Genomic DNA, 21262 nt, shown 5'->3' with positions numbered 1-21262 from the left:
GGACAAGGGGCAACGGGCACAAACTGAAGCAGAGGAAGTTCCAGCTGAACATGAGGAAGAACTTCTTCCCTCTGAGGGTGACGGAGCCCTGGAACAGGCTGCCCAGGGAGGTTGTGGAGTCTCCTTCTCTGGAGGTATTCAAGACCCGCCTGAACGCGGTGCTGTGCAGCCTGCTCTGGGTGACCCTGCTTGGGCAGGGGGTTGGGCTGGGTGACCCCAGAGGTCCCTTCCAACCCCGACCATTCTGTGATTCTGTGATTATACAGACGCTGTATTACATGGTCTAATGAGAATATTAATTTCAGTTTTTCTGTTGTAATGGGTAGGTAGTGTGGTGACTGGTGCCGGCGGTAGCTCTGTGGCGTTGCGCGTTCGATGCCTGTGCTTGCAGCCTCGGGGGAGCCATCTCGGACAGTGTTTTTCATCCGCAGCGGTGCAGGGCTGGGAGCCTTATGCCTCCTGTGGTCTGAGTTTACCAAACGTGCGTGTTCACGCTCAGTCTGGGCAGCAGACTCTTGCAGTGGCAGCTGTGTGTTCCTGGGATCAGAACCGCTGTCGCCGACGAAGTACAAAATAGTGCTGCTGTTTTCACTGCACTAATACTGCCGTTCTCCCTGAACCAGGAGTCATCTTCAACCCGGGATGTACAGGGAGCAGCAAAGACTGACCTACGTGGGTGAAGGCTGCAGGAGAGGACTGTCTGCTTTGCAGCAGGAGCTAAGGGAAGCCACAAACATTTGCCTTTCTTAGCAGGCAAATAAATGCATGCCATTCCCTGGCAGGTCCAGTTTGCTCCATTCCCGGAATTCGGGATGGGTGCATAGCTCTCTTCCCATCTCTGCAATGTGTGACAAATATCTATTCTAAGATAATAGATAATGCCAACAAGAAACATTTACAAAGGCATCCTGCATTGTATTTCCTGCTCCTTCCCTTTCTCTAGTTATGAACTGATCCTAGCTTGAAACTAAATTACAAATATTTCTAGCACAATTGCAATTGTTATAATTGCTATGCCCACTGTCAAGCGCATACGAAATGTGATTATAAGGAACAAATTAGAGGATAAAGTAAAGTGTAAGGCAGGCACAGTCTTTTGAGCTGTTTTCCATGTTGAGATTTTTCAGAAAAAAATAATTTTACTTGGCTGTGAAAAGATAATACTCAAACATGTAAAGGGTAGTCTGATTTGAGAGCACAGAAAACAACTGAAGCCTGATTCTGCAAAGATTTCATGAACATGTGCGTTGTAATTACAGTGAGGGAGACTAACAGCAAGTGAAAGCTTATTGAGATAACCTATCTAGTATGCAATTTTGCCTGTAAGTTCAGGATTTTGAATAATGGCTGTGAAACTTAGTTAAAAAAAAAAAAAGTCTCTGGAACAGGATCTAAACCAAGGAGCATTCTTTTTCACTTCTTCCTCTTTTGCAGATTTTGCAAATCCTTTCTGATCTGTTAATAAGGCTTGATTTTGGGTATTAAATGTTGCAGTCCCTGACAGAAATGAAGTGGCATTACCACTCAGTTTAAATTCCACAAAAATAGCTGAAAAACTCTCTTCTAGAATAGCTCACAGCATGAGTGTAGGGTCGGGAGGGATTCCTCAGAACTCTTCAAATATTAAAGGAAAAAGAGAAACAACAAAACCCTGTTGTGACTTGTTTATTAACACCTTTGTGGGCTGAATGCAACACTCAGTACTAGCAGCAATTGTCGTGGACTGAGAAGCCGTGGATTTTTATTGCCTTTTTCTCTCCCAGCATACCTGAGATTAGCCACTATATCAGAGTAATGTGCAGGATGTCACAACGCTTAAATTGAGAGGGAACAAAAAGAAACGTAGATACCCTTGTTAGATAAATCTCTTTAATAAATCTGAAGAGCGAGGAGCAAGGAATAGACCTGTTTGCATGATAAATGTCACCATTCCAGTACTGTGTTGTCATGACTTATGTAACTATAACTGTGTGAATGATAATAAAACCCTGATCTCAGCCCTTTTCGGTCCATGAGTAGTCTCGTTAATGGATGGGAATGTGATAACCCCCTTCTCTTGGAGGGTTTTTCGGGCACTTCTGTGTGTGGCACACTCGGATAGCACCCTGTGAACGGTAAGCGGGCTGTCACCCGAGCCACCAAAAAGTTGATCATATTTTTAACCTAACGGGCTTGAGAACTCAGAGTGACTTTGGAGGGTGTCTTATATTTGTAAATCTTGACAGAAGCTCATTCCTACTAACGTTCTGTCACATAATAAAAAATATTAGAACAGTAATATGTGAAATATTTTCTGCCGTGGGATGAAACATCAGCCCGGTTGTTACAAAATGTTTAATTTTCATTATTATTTGTTATGCTGAATAAGTAAGATGTATTTATTATTAATTATAAATATTAAATTATATTATAAAATCTATTTATTATTAATTATAGCATTCAGGGTTATTGATATTCATTGCATTTGGCAGCCACAGCATAGCAACTTTACCCAGCTACAATGACAATTGCCATTAGGTGATGGAAATGCCACATGCACTTAATAATCACTTCCTTCTCATTGTGCAAGGGAACATTACTTTGTCCTTCCTTTTCAGCTGAGGAACCTGTGTTGCAGGGCTTCTCTGATACATTTCCTCAGGTAACCCAACGCTGGCAAAATCTGTAACTACACCTGATTGCCAGTACAGCCCTACTGGTGGTCAGGCAAGAGAAACCAGGGTTTAGGCAGGAGTTTGGTCCTACAGCTAGAACAAGGAGTCGTGCCTGCACTACGGATCACACGCGGCAGCCTCCGGCGCGGAATTGCCTGTCCAGCTCTTCAAAGCACAGCCGAGATGCGGAGAGCAATCAACCCCCATCGTTCCGCTGCATATTTATAAGGAAATTCACTTCTGATTTGAGCTCACCGTGCCCACTCCCCCATGCAGCTGGGAGCGCATTTTAATGCGTGCATTTCTACTGTCAATCAGGTTACTACAATGTCCTTTCATTATGTTTCTCCACTGCATAGCTAGAGCTGAAAAAAAGCTTAAGCAGCTACTTGTATTTAGAGACCCCATCACACCTTCTGCCTAGGCACATTTTATTCATTTCAGGAATGGGACAAAACTTGGAAAGTCTTCCTACGAGACAGCAGGAAGCCTCACCTCTGATATTGAAACGACAAACAGAACAGCAATAGCTTCTATTTAACAAGCAGCTACTACTACACGCAGCTTTAATTTTGTGTCAATGTCACGTATGTGCTTGTCACATCACAGTTTGTATCATTGCCAATCAAAGCTGTCCAAGTGGCCATCCAGCACGGTCCGGGCAGGGTGAAAATGCCTGGTATTGCCGCTGGCTGCCTGTATCTGCTCTGCGGACACTCGGAATGAACTTTGGGAGGCTGGTTCAAGTGGATTACTTCCAAGGCAATTAATTCTTTCTAAAGTAAATGCATGTAAAAAAATGCTCCTTCAGCCTGGCGACACCTGACACTGCTGACTTCCTAACACGTAGTAGCTCTCACCGGCTGGGATGGGAAAGAATATCAGGGAAAACATGGCAGAAAAGTAGCTCTGTCTTGTGTGTGCGTGTGTTTGAACAGCTTCTGGCTGCATGTTTCATACCTGCCTGTATATGCGGGCTCCTGACACCGTATTCCTGTGCACGCGCTGCTGTAGATGTCCTTCAAAAGACACTCGAAAAGAAACTTGTTATTGATGTGTTCTCCATCATATCACATGGGACTTGTTAAATTGTCTTGAGGAAGTTTGTAATCATTTGAGAGGAAGAAACGGTTCCTAAGCAAATGGAGAAGCAGCTTGGCTAAACCAGAGTGCCCTAAGCTGCTGCCCAAAATTGGAGCCTGCTCCCACCCTTTTGGCTCTTGTTTTATCGTATCATTTTAGAAATGCAACTGTTGCATGGAAACCTTGAATAATCACTTGGTATCAATACCCAGGGAGCTTGGCAGCTGCACTGAATTACTTCTTGGTCACACTGCCTAGGGAAATTGCAGCTGGAAATGTGGATGCAATCCTGCCAGCTACTCAGATTGCATGGGCTGAGATGCTGGGATGTCAGCTGCGGCAGCTCCCTTCTCCTGCGTGAATTAACCCTTGGGGCACTCCCTTCTCTCCACCCAAGGCCCTGCCTCTGAGAGCACCTGCACCAGGAACACTGGCGTGCAAGCCCCGGAGCTGCTATGACCCTCATTTGACTCTTCCCAAAGCAATTCAGTGGTTGTTTCATGTTCTTGGCCTCCAGGTTGTAAAGAAGACAGACTGGGAATTTCAGGGAGCGAGGGAGGCTCTCGGTGCTGCTGCTCCGGCGTGGTGATGGTCCGTGGCACGAGGCACCCCCCGCAGACTAAGATGCTGGTCAGTTCCAGGGTTTCTGTCTCTATGTTTTTCTTCTATAGTCCTGGAGAAGTAGAAGAAGAGTTATTTGAAAGCCTGCTTGTGGGATGCTACGGCAGAATTGTCAAGGTATCTTATGGAAGCTGTAAAAGTGTGAATTTGAACCTTGACTCCGCTGTAGCGGTAAATGGGTGCCTGTGTGTTTGATCCAGGGCAGGCACGGTACCGGTTGTGTTTCCTTCGTACAAGCTCTTGATCATACAGACAAGGTAGCTGTATCCTCTAGATGTGGACAAGTTGTTCACCTTGCTGTTGCTCTGACATACCGGAGAGCGCAGTGGATCTGCCTGCCACCGCTGCCACCCTCCGCTTGCACATCAAAGAGGGACGAGAATTCGTTGTGCAGCTCAGCCAGTTAATATTAGGGAATTACAAATGCGGAATGTAGATGATGGTGGTGCAGAAATGCTGAAAAGCCTGATTAGGAGCTGCCTCCCTTCACAAGATCCAAGACTTCACAGGGATCAGAGAGAAAATGACAGATTTCACACACCGGTTCTGATAAATTTTACAAATTGCCCTGGGCTGCTGGGGAACCATTTCAAAGCGTAAAAGTCATTGAGATTGTTTTCTTTCCTGTGTAGTGATGCGAACAATTTTTAAAACATTGTGCTTTTCTCTCACAGGGCTGTTTTTCTCTGCGCTGTAGGCACCAGGCTGCAAAAGGAGGGGAAGAGCAGAGTGTGGTTCCTTTGGACGGCGGCTGCTGAGGGTGCGTCACTACAGTGCTGCTCAGTTTGGGCTGCTCTGCCTCGCTGGTCGCTCTGGAGAGGAGAAGGACATGTCCGTGCTATTGCCACCTCTCTTCTACTTTGATAGCCTTGGCTTCAGCTGGCTTCAGTCCCAGCGCAGCTGAGCTCTGCTACAACTCTCTAGTTATTACCCCAAGGTAATGGGAGGTTTAAAAAATTACTAGTTTAAAATTAGAAGGTTAAATGTCCTTGCCCTTTTTTCATGATCTCTCTCTCTTTCTAGCTGGCTTCATTAATCCTTTTCTACCTAAAATGTCTTCAGTAAGACACATGGGAATATCACAGAGTCCAGTTCTTACAGCCAGACCTGGCTGCCCACGGTGAGCGGTGGCATTCTCTGGTCACCAGCAGTTAGGTCCTGTCGCTGCATCCAGCGTCACTCTTTTGAGGAGAGGGGGCAGAGGCTAGTGCCCTTTCCTCCTCCCGCCCAGGAAGACGATTTATCCTGATCCGTTTGTAGCTGTATACATTTTAAGCATCCACAGTGTCCTGTGGCAGGAAGGTTCACAGCTCGCCCACCTCTTACATGAAGACTTTAAGACTGATCGTTCTGAATGCGTCCCCTGTGAAATACTGCTGTGCGCAGTGGAGAGCTGCCATCAGTCAGACGACTGGCAGCGGGTTTTACTTCTAATTTGTGACAGAGAAATTTGCTGTGATGTGCCGCCTTGGGCAGGCAGCTGTCTGCCCTGAAGGAGGGGAGCGGGCTGGCTGATGAGCTCCTAAGGTCATAAAGCACTGGGATGGGGACATTTTGCCTTCTGGATGTGGGCATTGATAAGGTTGGAGTACTCTGACACCGCTGCATTTGATCAGACATCTGTAAAGGCACTGTGACCCAGGTGAGGTTATTAAAATGGAGAGATGAATGTAAATGAACGGAGCGGAATAATGCACCCCACGTGTATCGTGGGATGTAAGACCATCTATAGCTTTCAGCAGCTGTGACAATTACAGGGTTTGGGCTGTGAAGAGACATGTCCCCAGCTAATACTTTTAGCCTCTATTGCTCATCTTGATCTGTCAGAGCGCGGAGGCTGCGGATATGAGAGATAACAAGCTGTGGTAAGATACTGCTGCTTTGTTTCAAGCTTGCTAACTTTGCTTCTTGACTTCTGAAGTAAACCTGTGACTTCTTGAGTTATTTTGGATCTAGTCAGCCAGGAACAAGAGATAACAAGGTCCTGCTGTCTCAGGTTAATCTCCCCTAGCAATGCAGCTGGATCCATGCAACCCCCTCAGCACAAGAAATTTGGATGGGAAGAGGTTCCTGATTCAAGCACTGGCTGAGAGCAGGAACATTCGGTCTCTGGGGCATCATTCGAAACTGGAGATGATTCCCAACTGATTTCATTCCTTCCATGAAGTCAGGACGTGACCAGCATGTGCATCAGGATCTTAAAGTGAAGGGGCATCCTTGGGAATCAAAGGAAAAAAGAAACAACCAGGATCCCTTAAACGTACCTGTGGCACAGCATCTGGAGAGGACTGCAATAATGACTGCTTGACTGGTTCCCTTGGCTTGGTCTCCTGATGGCTGTCTGATGGAGAGGGATGGAGCTGCCTGCGATTGCCTTGCTCTGTGTACACAGGGCAGGGATCGATATCCCTGCTGAGAATCTCTCAGACCCCACCCAAAACCCCTTAAGCAGGAGAAATCCTTCTTGGCATCCAGACTGGACTCTCAAAGCAACATTTTGTTCTGTGGAAAGATCAAGATGAGGTTGTACTTTGGGAGGTGAAAATTTCAGGATACTGAACGTTTTTGGCTGCTTTCTTTTTTGCTAATTTAAAGTTGTAGTTGGGTTTATGAGTTAAACTCTCAGGGTAGATGTGTGGCCCTGTGGCGCTCATGCAGGAATTCAGGTGGGTCAGGGCTTCGCACAGTTTTTAGGAGATGCCAGTGGCTGCTGTGGCCATGCCAAGCCAAGGACCACTGTGTGGTGACACACGGGGGATCACCGGTGCTAGAGAGCACATCACTGATGGCACCGTGTTTCGGCAGCCTCCGGGCTGCCTCATCCAATGGTGCCTTGTTAATCAACCTGCTAAGTAAATAAACCTAATTAGGATCTAAGTTCTACGTATTGACTTCGGTCCAAATTCAGCGAAGTAGTATTTCATCTCACGGAAATAAAGGGTTTTCTGGAGATCTGCAGGAGACTTCTTAATTGGCCTGCAAAGAGTAATGAAAAACCCAGACCTGTTGTCAGGAGACTCGGACTCCATGCACCTCCTCCGGTGTCCATAGTCAGAAGAGGTTGGGAACTACAGTGCTGAAGCAAGTCTCCAACGTCCAGCACGTGAGTAGCCCCACTAAAACCAGTGAGGCTGCCTGGATGTGTAAAGGCAGATACCCTGTGTGTCCGGGCCTCCTGCTATACCACCGTGGGTAAGAAATCATGCGAATGAAGATTACAAGCTCAGGCTCTGGGAGTCCCAAGTCTCTCTCTTTGAAATACAGGTTACCTTATCCCTGTGGTTTCACCCTTCTTCATCAGCTAAGGAGAGTCAGGGTGTTTCCTTTCAGATGCACGTGGAGTCCCAGCCAACACACCGCTGCCTTTTGCTTTGCTTATCAAGATAAAAGTGCAGGTGGAAAAAACCCTGTTGGTGTCAGACTTTGTAGTTCAGCAGCAATGCCTTTTGCTGTTTCACGCGACGTCTCCTTTGTAGTACAACGGAGTTGGAAAACTGCTATGCTTACGGGGGGTTGTTAGAAGCGGGAGGCAGAACAAGAGACACAGGAAACCCGAAGACATGGCACAAAGGCCAGGTACTAACCCGCACGGCTGCAGCCCGGCCCTCCCCGTGCTGTTCCCAGCGGTTTCCAGAGCATGCAGCCCAAACCAGCCGGACCCCAGCCTGCTCTCGGCAGTCTTGAGCTCCTGTTCTAGTTCTGATGTCAGGTTGCCTGACCCTACAGTGCAGAGAGAGACCTCCCGACGCAGTTTGTAAGGAATGTTTTATCTGCACTAATTAAAAAATAAACTGATCTTTGCTCCTATTGCCTCCACCATCCAAAACCCATCTTCCTGCGAATACAAATACTGCCAAAGCTTCTTCAGTCCGCAGCTTTCTGTGTGAAGTAAATTGGTTTCCTCTCTGGGTGTATTCCTTTCGCCTAGAATAAAATGTGTTTTATTGTATCTGCCTGCATGAAGTGATGCCCTGGTTATGTGCAGTGCACAGGTCAGATAATCAATATACTTTACCATGTAAAACCAGTAGGATTTGGGATCAATTCAGAGTCTGTCTCCTAGTCTTAGGTATTCAGAGTTGGCTTGTTTGTTGGTTTTGTTTCTCCCTATGGCTGATTTGAATAACAATAATGTTGTTCATATAAGGTTTTTAACATTCATAGCACTTTAGGACTAATCCTGGTTCCTTGGGGTATAGTCAGGCAACACTTCCCTCAGGTAAAATGACAGAGCCTCTGTCAGTTCAGGTACCGTCTCCTTCTCGGGGCACGCTTGTTTAAAGAAAAGCGGGACTGGTCCCTCACGGTACGAAGTCGCACCCTGCTTTGGAGGCAGAAGCAAAACCCTGACTTGCTTCAGAGGAAGAAGGATCAGCCTGAGAGTGAGGGAGCAAACCGTCGTGCGGCCGTTGGAGTCACTGGAGATGGCAAAGAGATGACACCGTCATCAGACGAGACTCTCCCAAAGCTTCTTATCCTGTTGTGCTGAGCCCAGCAACAAGTCTGTCCCCATCACAGCGCGTGACCTGCTCCTCGGGCCGACCAGCAACGTGTGCGGCAGGGAGGGCTGACACCATCCCGCGTCTGCTGGACCCCGCTCCTCCGTCTGGAGAGGAGGCGATGGGAAGGACTCGGGGCTGGAAAGGCGGTGGTTGAGCGCTCGTGGATTTGCTCTGCCATTCGCGACTGAAGCAGAGTGACTCGCTTTTCTGCAGATGCAGGGTATGGTGCGCGGTTCGTAGATGGTGCTCAGGTAGAAGCTCTGCTTGGAAGAAGAGAGATGCTCCCCTACACCCCTCTGCTACTTGTCGGCTGGGATTCATCCACAAGCCTGGGTATATACTTGAAAATACCCACAAATGGGCTTTTCAAATAATTTCTTGTCTTATTCCCCTTTCTGAGTTTGTCTTCCGTGTGCGCTCTCGCTGACACATTTTAGGGGAAGAACCATTCTATTTGAGGTTAATTCTGGGCTTGATGATTTTGGGGGTGAGCGTGCCAGCACCTGCGCGGGGAGGAAGGTGATTGGCGTATGTGGGAGGGGGAGAGGAGCCCCTGATTCCCCTCGCTTGGGATGCCCTATAGGCTCCGTCTCCTATAGACACAACCACCCCGGGGGCCCCCGGCCACCCCCCCCCCGAGCACCCCCGGCCAGCGGCAGAGCCCGCACGGCGGGGGGAAAAGCATCCCACCAAGGAAAAAAAATAAAACAAAACAAATCAGGGGCAAAGCCTGGCTCAGCCCCCGGGGGAGGGCTCTGCCCGGGGGCCCCGACCATCCCGCGGCGGCTGCGGGGGCTGCGGGGGAGGCCCGGCCGGGAGGCGGCAGCGAGCCCCCGCCCCGCCAGCCCTGCCCGCCTGCGGGACGCAGCCGCCGCCGGGGCATTGCCCTTTTAAGCTGTGGGCCCCACTTGCCTCCTCCCCGGTTCCCGGAGGGGCTCCGGCAGCCGCCGCGACCTCCATCCAGCCATCCCTCCCTCTCTCCGTCTGTCTTTCCGTCCGTCCGTCCCTCCCGGCGGCTGCGGGCCGGGCCGCGGAGAGGCCGGAGCGAGCCGGGCAGCCCCGGGCCCCCCCCGGCCCCCGCTGCTCGGGGACCATGGGATGCTGCACCGGGCGCTGCACCCTCATCTTCCTCTGCACTTTGCAGCTGGTGAGTGAAGGCGCTCGGGGAGGGGGGGGTGGCGGAGAACGGGGGGGTCGGCGCCCCGGGACGGGGACAGGAGCCCCCTCTCACCCCCAGCGCCTCGCTGCCCGCTGCCCCGGTGAAGGCTCCAGTGCCCCCTCAACTCTCCCGGGGAGCGGGAGGGGGGTTGGTGCCAGGCGATGCCTGGAGCTCGGAGAAACGTGAGGTTTTGTTCTTTTTTTTTTTTTTAAAAAAAAAGTTCTTAATTCATAAGTTTGTGCTTAGAAAATAAAAACTTAAAAACAAAACCGCTCCGTCCGGGGAGCCCCGGCGGGCTCGGCGCCGCTGTTCCAGCCCAAACCAACCCAAAAGTTGCTCCGGGCCGGGACCCCCCGGTGCCCTCGGGCTCTTGGCGAGGGAGGGGTCTGTTCCCCCCCCCCCCCCCCCCCCCCCGCCGGGTGAGGTGCGTGGGCAAGCCGGGGTCCAAACGCACCCGTGTCCCTGCGGGAGGAGCCGCGCGGCGTGCGGGGAGCCCGGGGCGGGCGGGCGCGGCTCCCCCGACATCTGCGGCCCCGGGACGAACAAAGCTCGGGGGGTCCCGGGGGGGGGGGGTGTCCCTGCTTGGCGATGGCCAACGGGCTGCGGGGCCCCCCCGGCCTTAAAAAGGAAACGGCAGCGTCTCTGCTCCGTCTCATTTACTGCTCCCGATATTTGGGGGCAGCGGGCAGGGAAGGGGAGCTTGCTGCGGGGGTCTGCTGGGCACGGAGCCGGTGCCGAGGGGGGGGAGCCGGGTGACACTCCGCGTCTCGGAGTCGCTGGCTGAGGCAGCGGTGTGTTTTCCAAAGGGATGGGGAGCGGGCGCTTCCCTGAAGGGGGGAGAGAAAAACTGGGAAGCTGCTGGTTCTTCGGAGCAAAGCATCAGCCTAAAACCGAAGGGACGGGGGGCGGGGGGGGATGCAGCCCCGGTAACCCCGACTGGCACAGTTGGAAGGTTCGACTCCTGGTTCAGCAAAATACAGAACAGAAGTGGCGGGGTTGTCTTGCACAAAGCATCTCCCTAGGCATGTTTATGAGCGGGTTGAGTGGCTGGGGAGTGTGTTTAGTTTCGTGAATTATTTCTTTTGATTTTTCACCCATGATTTCTCCTTCTCTGGAGATACTCAAGACCCGCCTGGACGCGGTGCTGTGCAGCCTGCTCTGGGTGACCCTGCTTTGGCAGGGGGTTGGGCTGGGTGACCCCAGAGGTCCCTTCCAACCCCGACCATTCTGTGATTCTGTGATCACAGAAGAAAGCAGCTGTACCCTGTATTCCAGTAGAAACCAGCATCTCAGCACTCTCTGTCTCTTAAACCCATCACTGTGTCCTCCTGCTTTAAAGCACACGCTCACACACACTGGAGGGGAAAAAAAAAAGAATAAGAGAAAAAGCCATGAGCTGCTGGTGCTGCTCTTATTTCTGACGAGCGTGGGAGTTTTCTCGTATCCAAGATACAGGGACAAAGAACCCCCAGCACTTTATTTTCCTTAAGACCCTCCTCCTGGAAGAAAAGAATCAGTTTGGCTCATTCTTCAGCAAGTTTGGATGCCTCGGCCGTAGTGATTTCCCATGGCACTTGCTGGGTGAAATGGTAGAGCTGGAAAAATGTGAACTATGGTGAGGGAATTCCTGGAGCTGCGCTCTGGTGGGGGTGAGGTCAGGGGACCCCGTCTGCTTCCCAGCAAGTGCCTGGGTGAGGGTGAGATCCAGGCTGGTGCTTTTTAATTATTTCTTTATTTTTTTTAAGCAAACTTTGTCTGTAAATCGTCACATCACTTCCACGTCAGCACGGGCGAGCGACCTGCAGGACTCGCTGCTGCTCAGGGTGGGTTCTGTGAGGACAAAACGCTGAAGCGATCAGGCCAAGATCATCAATAAATTATAACGACGTGAACTTCCTTTGTTCCTCTCATGTCTCTGCTCTGCTTCATTTGATACTTTGAACCCTGCACAGTCTGCCCTGTGTGCTGCCAAATTCCGTGTCTCCCGCTGCCGAAGTCCCAGGGGTGAAGTCCTGGCTTCCCTCTGGTCTGGGGAGGTTTTGCCTCGGGGAGAGGATTTTGGCGCTGGGATTTCCCGCTTCGGTTTTGCAGCACCCCCCTAGGTTTCTTTACATGTTCTCGTGCTTCTTCCTCAGGGCTTCACTGGGGCTTTTTATAAACAATGAATGGAAATGTGAAACACCCCTCCCACCAAACAAAATCAGATGAGGAATCTGCGCGGCAATGCTTCGTAGAGGTTGTTTTATTATTAGGTGCAATTAATGGGGTGAGTGTGTGGGGAGGTGTTTGCGTGCTGCAGCCTAAATGTTTCGCTGGGAAAAAACAAGGCAGAAAACAAACAGATTCATCATTGCAGTGGGTGCTCCCAAAGAAAAAGTTTGTGATCCAGGCGGGGAGCAGAACAGCGTGTGAATTGAGGGAGCCGCTACACAGCGCGAATACCAACGAGCTCGCCAGCCCCCACGGGCCGAGCGCTCGCGGCGCGGAGAGGAGAGGAGCAGAGCCGCGCGTCTGTCTGAAGGAAATCAGGGCTGGCTCCCCGGCGGTTTGCTAATCAAGGCGGGAGGGAAGGCTGTAGGTTGAATAAATAATTTCCCATGTTCCGATTTCAGGTTATTGTTTCCGTGAGACGTCCATGTCAGGCTCTTGCTTTGCCGAGCGGTGCCGCGGGGAGGCTGCGAGACGGTTCTGGCTCTCCCTCCCCCCGATCCCGGCGTGTGTCGCTGGCTCTGGTCCTTCCCTTCTCCCCGATCCACCCCTGTCTTCTGCAGAAGTTTGGGGGAACATCGGCCCCGGTCAGGGCCACCCCGCAGACGAGCTTGTCCTCAGCCATGGCACAGGGGAGGACCAGCGGTGAGGCGATGAGGTGTCTGCAGCCCGGAGTTTGCATCCCAAGGGTGTTGTCACCTCCTGGTTCTCGCTGTGCCCAAACACCTCGGCCACGCAGGTGCTGAGGTTGCCTTCAGCAGCTCGCCAGCCCTTGCTCAGCCCTCCCAGCCTGTGGGCAGCTGCAGATTAAAGAAACACCAGCAGAACTTCAATGAGGCATTGGCCTCCCCAGGAAAAAAATCAGGACTCTGCAAAAAAGACTCTGCAGAGAGTGAAGAGATGTCCCTTGGAGAAATTCGGGGTGAAAAAGGCTCGTCAAGGGCAGGGTTTCCAAAGCCGCGTGGTATGGCAGGGACTGTCCTGCCCAGCAGGACTGTGAGCTGGGTGGGTCGTGGTGAGAAACCACAAACGAGGGCTGGGTCTCAGGCAGGGAAATATTAAAAGAAATCAGTGATTTGCTTCTTCCCACTCTGCCAGCGTGAGATTGCACCCAAACCTTTCTGGAGCAGTAAGTGACTGTCCACTGAAGGCACTGTGTGAATTTATTTCCACCGAGCGTGGAAAAATTCCCTCCCTCCCCATGCCATGTCCCAATAAATCAAACAACTGTAGTTTTTTTACATTCTGTCTGTGGAGCGAGAGCTCAGATGCCAGGCAAAGCCTGGAGACAATTTTACAGATACATTATAAATCCCCCTAGAATAAGAGCTTCTAATGGAAAAAGTGAGTAATACTTCAAATGGGCGCAGAACAAGGCGCCCTGGGACGGGGCTGCATACTGAGACTAACCAAAAGTAACCATATACCTTTATTTATTTATTTTCTCGTGCTGTCTTTCCCCCTCACTCCCTTCTTAGCGATGCCTTTTTAATCTCTTACAGAACAGGATGACCAGTTCTGGAAACTATTTGAAACCAGCGCAGATCCTTCTCTAGCTACTGTCTCGTAGCTAAAGCGGTCGTGTCTGGCTGAGGGACGAAGTGATGAGGAGCACGCAGGGGGTGAGGGCAGAAGGGGACCGTGGCAGACGGGTGGGTGGGATGGCACGGCAAGGCAGGAGCCGGGCAAAATACCCCGTAAGTTAAAATAGGTGGACTCGATCAGCTCGGGACGCGTGGGCTGCGAGAGGGAGGGGTGGTGGAGCATCTTCCTCCCCGAGGGAAGGAGCAAGGAGGGTTGTAGGGTCAGGAGGCTGTGGAGACGGCTTTCTTGGCTTTCTGCTCTCCATTCCAGGGAGGTTTTGAACTGGAGGTGGGGGTGGGGAGCATAGGACCCCTCTCTCCCCTCCTCTGCAGCTGCTTTTGCAGCTGGGGCAGTCGATGCATCTCCCGAGGGTACGGCTGAACATGAAGCGCTGAAGGCAGGAGCCGGTGTGAGGGGAAACACGGTGTCCCTTTGCTCGGCACGCAGCTCAGGACCCTTCCAAAATTACCTGGTGCTCTCCCCCCCGGTCATCTTCTCCATGTTTTGTGCTTGGGTTACAATCGCTCTGGGGAAGGGGCTATCCCTCGTGTAGGTGCACAGCACCTAGCAGCGTGAGGGCTTGGACCTTTGCTGAAGTCCTTGAACAATACTCCAGGCTAAATAACAACGTAGGTCTAAAGACTGCGTTTGACAGATGCTGTCTTCTCCGTGTCTGCTCTAGACAAAGGAAAATTAAAGCTGTGCCAATAATAGAGCTCGTCAGCATTTTCCACTGAAGCTGACTTTCAGTAGAAACCTGGGGATTTGACTAAATGAATATTTTCATGAGAAGTATCTGCTTTCCGTAGATAATTCTGAGTTTTTCTCCCAAGTTTTGGCCGGAATATTATGGCGAAAAGTCAAAAATGTGCTGGCAAAGGTTTGCTGTGCTGGCAAACATTTGTAATTTTGGAGTTGTGGAGCTTTTCTTACAAAAAATTGAATTTTTGCGTGAGGAGATTTTTCTTTTTTTTTTTTTTTTTCTTTTTCCCGAGCAGCTGGAGTCAGTACCGCTGGAGTAGAGCGGTCTAAGCCCAAAAGCTCCCCGTGCAGCCCAAGGGACGGGGTGCTTGGGGTCTGCGTCTCAGACGTGCCCCGTTGCAGACTGGCCCTGCCCGGCAGCCCGCGGCCGCGTTTCCCATCGTGGTGGCGGAGACCATCAGTGACTCACAGGAACCACATTTCTTTGTGTCCTCTAACCAAACCCATCGAGCGCTTGCAGACCAGGAATGAAATTTGGCAAAGGCCAAGCCAGAAAGCAGCCGAGGGCAGGGCGGTGTTGAGGGCCACTCTTCCCCTTGGGCAACCGGGGCTTTATTTTGGCTGACGCAGTATGTTTGCCTGACCGCGCTTTGATTTTTCCAGGCCATTCTCTGCTCCTTTGCCTTCCCCTTTTTCTTCTCTCCAAGCACCAGGGCTATGCAAGAAGAGAAGGAGACAGTTGTCCCCCCGATGGCGACCCTTTCCTGGTGTCGGTGTGGCGTTAAGGGAGGGCTGCAGCTCCCACCCGAGCTGACGTTGCTGCATTGTGTGTTAATAATGTACGGAAACTCGGATCATTTTGGCTGGGGTGTAAAATGGAGCTCTTCCAAGAATCTGCTCCAGGGGCCCTCAAGTAGGAACTCTTGGAGAATAAACTGGATAACAAAGGCCAGATTGTGATTGCTTTTCCTCCAGGAAAGCCCTGGAATAGCCCATTGCTTTTCAAGCACTTAAGAAAATGCAGATGATCTAGCGAGCAGTGAGTGCCCCAGCTGTAGCATTCCCTTTTCCCATTAACAAAACATTAGGTTTGAGGTCAGTAGAACTCAACCTTTCTCTCTTATTTAAAAAAAAAAAACAAACAACAGAGCTAATCTGTGATTTAATGTCCTTATGCTTGTGGGGTTCCCTTTGTCCCCTCTCCTCCAGGGCTGCAGGGGATGGGATGGGATGGGATGGGATGGGATGGGATGGGATGGGATGGGATGGGATGGGATGGGATGGGATGGGATGAGCACACCTGACTGCGCAGGTTGTGTCTCCACATTGAAATTTGGTAGAAAGAGAGTTTTCAACAAAGTGGAAACTTTTTTCTCGAAAGTAGTGCATTCTTCTCCCATTCCCCATCTCCAGAACACGAGGAGGGGAAAAAGGACATTTCTGGGCAGAAAAATGAAAATACTCTGGCATTTAGCAATGTTTGCTGAAAACGATGGGGGGGGGTTATTGTGCCAAACCCCAGATAGTTTGAACTTTTCAGAAGTGTTTTCGAGCTTCTGTAAAGAAGTTGAAAAGTCTCTCTAAAAAGAAGTTGGTTTGGTGGTGTGGTTTTTTTTTTCTTTGGAGTTGTGCATTCTGAAAGTTTGCATCTTCCCAATATCTCTGATGTCATCATGTCTCCCCCAGCCCCAGCTCGTGGTGGGATTTAAGGGGAGAAGTCCTCAGAGAGGAAGGGCAGGCTCGGGTGTTGCTGCCGGGCAGTGCCTCACCGAGTTGGCTCAGCTGCTCATCGTCCAGTGGGTTTCGCTGTCTTTGTTGTAGAAGGAAACTCAGTGAATAAACGCCCTGCAGAATTACCAGTCATCTGAGACATTTTGTAATCATTCCAGAGCCACAGTATTACCTTAAATTTCATGAGATTTCAGAATAAGAATAAATGATTTCTGCTTTGCTTGTTTATTGAGCTTTGATAAGGGTCAGAATCTTATTTCATCTTCTTCTTGTCACGGATAATAGGGATTAAAAAATGAGGATTAATAGTAGCAAATGTAGGGAATTAGTAGTAGTATTAAAGTAATAATAGGAAAGTAGGTAGTAATAGTATGGATGAGAAAACCTGAAGTGACTGAAATATCTGGCAGAGATCTTTGAGATGGGGTTTCAGCAAAGGTGCTGCTGCTCACCAGCGTATCGGGTTTGTGTTTCACGTTGAACTCGGCAAAGTCAATGGTGATGTTGCTCTGGCTTCTCCCTGGATTAGCTGAGTGCCAGGCCCACATCTGAACGTCCTTGTGAAGAACAGAAGTCTTATTTTCTTTGTGTTCTGAGGTTTCATAGACTAGAGAGGAGCGAGCAGCAGTTCTCTGCTGGGGCAAGATCAATAGATCCTCCCTTGACTTCGCTGTAGCTCATTAACATCAACTGTCTTTTCCAAGGGATGCTTTTTGGTCTTATTTTCACAAGGACTTAATTGCCATTTTCTTGGTGTCTGTGGCTTGTTCTCAGCACAGCTGCCTCTGTGTCAGGACGTTAGACACAAATATGTTGTTTATCGGGGAAGCGCACGTCCCAGATTTTCTCTCAAAGGTGAGGATTCATGGAAATTAGGAGAGCACCTTCTCCCATCCCCCTTCCTCCTTCACCCTGGACGGTGTTTGGGTGAATCTAGGTTTAGTAATTGAGGTGTCAGATTCCCTGACACCCTTCGGCTGAGAGGATGATGGTGTGGAAGCGGTGACCTCTGCTGCCATCTGCCACGGCTTAATGAAAATATACTGTGGGAATCAAGGCAACAGCTTGTCTTCGTCACCTGCTCGGAGCAGGCAGACGTCAGGAGTCACGGTGCCAGCTTCCTTTGCCACCTTTCAGCAACCGGCCAGCCCCGCAGGCAGCTTCCCTCCGGCTCTCCAGGCGCTCTCAGGCCAGAGAAATAGCTGTTTGCTTTCCCTTTTTCTTTTTTTTTTCTGCCAGTTTTTTCATCCAATGCTCAAAACTCTAGAAAACCAGGACCAGCATCATATTTTTTTTTTGCACCAATGGAGCAAGCACGCAGATGTCCGCCCACCCAGGACCTGGTTTTCAGAGGTGTGGGAGCACAAGCTGCCGCCCCATTATGGCAGCAGCAGCCTGACTGCACGGTGACAGGGCGGGAGGGCTGATGGCGTGGGTGGGATCCAGCCTTCGTGCCCTTCCCATGCTTTAGGGCAGGCCCTCACCACGCAGATTGCTCCCCGTTGCTTTGTCCTCAGAGGAGACATGAGCCCGGCTGAAGATCCCCTTGATGGGGTCCATGGAGGTGGGATGCCTGGAGCAGCGTGAGCCAGGGCCCCTCATCCCGGCTCGCTCCATCCCACACCCCTCGGGGCTGCCCGTGAGCTCGATCTCCCAGGTGTAGGAGGGCCTTGCTCTGCGACAGGATCTGTTTTCTCAGCACAGCTCACCCAATCTCTTCCCCTGCCACTGTGCCATCCCTGAGTGAGCTGGGACATCGCTGACCTACGGAAGGTGGGTCAGAATGATACAGGACAGGCTCCCTCCTTCATTACTGAGCTCTTGGGCAACCAGTCACCTGGGCAAAGCTATGGAAGAACAAGAACTGAATATTACTGAGGACAGTTGGGTTACGCTTCTTCTCAAGAGCTCAATATACTTAATAAAAAATGAATCCTGGTGCTCAGATGAATACACAGTTACGGCGAATATACAAAGCCTGGGAAGATGCCTCCTGTGACCCCCCTCTGGGGAGCAGGGACCTGTCCTGTGTCTGTGGTGACCCTGACAACAGCCTTGGACCCATTAAAGTGTCTCATGCTGAATTATATTTCCCAAGTGCTATTCTCTGGAGATAGTTCATCTGTAAGCACCATTTCAGCTGAACAGGGAAGGTGAGACAGAGGACGCTAAAGAAGGGGACAGAGCATTTTATTACCCACACGGAACTTATAAAATATGGAGCGTAACCTTGCATGGAGTGCTCTATATGGTGTGTTCATCCATCACAGATAAACAGCTTCACCACAATTAACAGTTTGTCACTGTCTATCTTCAGCTCCTCCTGGAAATTACCTCTGTAGTAACCAGAGCTCAATCTCAGTACCAGGATGGTTAACCTACCTGGAGATCAGGAGGAATCTAAAGCCTGGCCCTACTCAGATTTCTTCATATTTAGGAGGTTTTGACATTATTTCCACAGTACTACAATGAGAGCATTGTCCTCCCCATTAGAAATGGCTTCTTTGTGTTGGGAGTATGTTGGGTTGTACTACAAGATCTACGAGCAAACTTCTCCCCTACGTGAAGCTCAGCAGATAGATGGTCTTTTTGCGGAGGGTATGTAGCAGGGTCTTTCCTTAACATCACTGCTATGGTGCAGATACTCAAGAGGGCCTAACTCCACTCTGTGGAGCTTGGGAGTGTCCTTTCCTCCTTTCAGAGACACTGGACCCTTGATACTCCATTAAGAGCAAAATAGTCCCACTTTGGTGGAAGCACCACATCCAGATGCTCCAAGGACCAGGATGTCATCATGGGCACTTAAAAACTTTTCTGCTTTCCTGAGAAGGAGTTATTGAGTGAAGCTGACTGGAGGAAAAACTCCTCCTGAACCAAAGACCCTGCCTCAGCAGGACAAGACAGAATTGGTCTGGCCTGACTGGCTTTGACTTTCATTGACAGGCCTTGAAAGCAGCAGAGACCACACGTATGTGTTGACCAGCTAACAGGACCCCAGAGACAAGGTCTAGGTCTGTAGGCTGACTAACCTTTTGGAGCATGACAAGACCTGAGTCCTCAGACTTGGGTGGACTATTGCACTTCCCCAGAACCCAAAACACCTTTGAGGTTCTGGGCCAAACACCTCTTGTTCAACCAGGAAGAGCTCAGAAGAGCTTCTCCTGCAGCTCTTCCCTGGAGGATGGTGAAGAGAACTGGCCAGATTTGAAGACTCTGTGCATTTTGATAGCTTGCATCAATATCTGAACTACTGGCTACTTAGCCAAATCAAACCCAGTTCCCAATGTCCTATGGCTACTGGTAATCCGTTAGCAGCAGCTTTCCATGTGTGAGACGAGAACAGGCTCTGACAGGCGGCTGGCATCGCCCGCTCCGGCAGACAACACGCTTTTTGTGATACCATTGTGGGAAAGGCAATACACCTGCTTATATTGTATATGTACAGAATTAGGGGAGAAATCTGATTATCCTAATTACTCAGAAATGCTAAATATGTGCAGAATACGGTTTGGCTAATTAGCCTGGGAGATAGCTGGCTGTTCGGCAGGGAGGAGAGCGGGTGTTGGGAGAAGTGTGATGGGAGCTCACAGTCTGTTGTGTGCCCTTTGCTTTCCGAGCATGTGGAGAAAAGTGAGCATGGGGGTTTGGAAATGTGATTGCCAGCCTTAAAGCAAATTACAAAGCTGGGAAAGGACGATTCTTTTTCAAATGTCTGCCACTTTTTAGGATTCTGGGTCTTCAAGTTTCCCATCTCATTATTCTGAGAGGAGATGTTGGAGGGAGGGATGGGTCTGCCTCACCGCACAAACAGCTGGTGAGAGCCCCTGCGTGGCACCTCTCCGGAGGTATCTGCTGTGCATGCTCTTTATCCGGCCGTCATGCTGACACAGGCAGATTCTCAAATGCTCTCAGAAGCCTGAGGAGACCGTGATGGTAGCTGGTTCTGTGAATGGTGCTGCTGCGTTTGCATTTAAGGGGCTCATTTGCACCACAGAAGCGCATGTGAGTAGCAGTCTTCTGGCCCCAAGTCTGACCTGCTTTTCCCAGAGATGCAGAGCAAGGCAGGCAGGGTGGAGGGCGGTTCATGCCAAGCACATCTTTAATGGCCTCAAGTTGCATCAGGGGAGGTTTAAACTGGATACTAGGAAAAATTTCTTTACTGAAAGAGTTGTGAAGCGTTGGAACAGGCTGCCCAGGGAAGTGGTGGAGTCACCATCCCTGGAGGTGTTCAAAAAACGTGTGGGTATGCAACTTCGGGACATGGTTCAGCAGGCATGGTGGTGATGGGGTGATGGTTGGACTGGATCATCTTAGAGGTCTTTTCCAACCATTATGATTCTATGATTCAAGGTGCTAATCCCCAGGTGTCTCAATCCAGAGAAGCAGGCTGGTTCCTCCAGCTCCACGCTGGACATTCACCCACCAAGCGAACTGGAGCTCTGTGCGGGAGGGCTGCAGGAGCCCCAGCAGTGTGAGGTCAGACAGCAGGCACGCACAGCTCCCTGTGTTCTTGGGTCCTGCAGCCTGCACAGCGCTCTGCCATCGGACCAGAGCCCGAACTCAGATCGTCTGGATATAACCAGTGCCCAAAAGGCACGTTCATCCATTGCTCCTTGTAGCTGTACTTCCTCGTGTCTTTAAATAACCCTGCATGGCTTTTACTCCTGACCCAGCCAGAGACTAACGTCTATCTCAAGCTTGTCTGGAAAGGTGAACTTTCCCGCTCCTAAGTCACTGGCCATACACAGTGTGCTCAGGATCAGTCCTGCTGCCAGTTTACAACAACATCAGCTGGGAAGTTAGCTGTGAGAAGCTATGGAAGCGTTGGGGCTTCCAGGGCTGCCACTGAAACAGCTTAAAACTGAGTTGTGTGACAGCCTGAAAGAATGGAGAGGGTGATATAAAAACCCTGCCATGGTTTCAGACAATGAAGACTGTGTCTCCCTTCTGATGAATAATGGCTCTTTGTTTTATTCCTGAGATGACAGGGCTGTTACAACTGCTGAGAACTATTCCAG

The 21262-nt window shown here is 50.4% G+C and overlaps 1 protein-coding gene across 1 annotated transcript in view; it reads left to right on the top strand.

The window, feature by feature from the left end:
• Positions 1-9654: 9654 nt before the first annotated feature.
• The window catches only part of NKAIN4 (sodium/potassium transporting ATPase interacting 4), a 58034-nt gene continuing 46426 nt past the window's right edge, over positions 9655-21262 (top strand). Inside the window, exon 1 of the mRNA XM_075438451.1 lies at positions 9655-10007. Within this exon, the coding sequence (XP_075294566.1) occupies positions 9954-10007 (54 nt within the window). The 5' untranslated portion in view covers positions 9655-9953. The remainder of the gene's footprint in view (positions 10008-21262) is intronic.

This window comes from Opisthocomus hoazin, chromosome 18 (genome assembly GCF_030867145.1).
Source record: "Opisthocomus hoazin isolate bOpiHoa1 chromosome 18, bOpiHoa1.hap1, whole genome shotgun sequence".
Taxonomy (NCBI): Eukaryota; Metazoa; Chordata; class Aves; order Opisthocomiformes; family Opisthocomidae; genus Opisthocomus; species Opisthocomus hoazin.
This window is presented reverse-complemented; position numbering and strand designations above follow the sequence as displayed.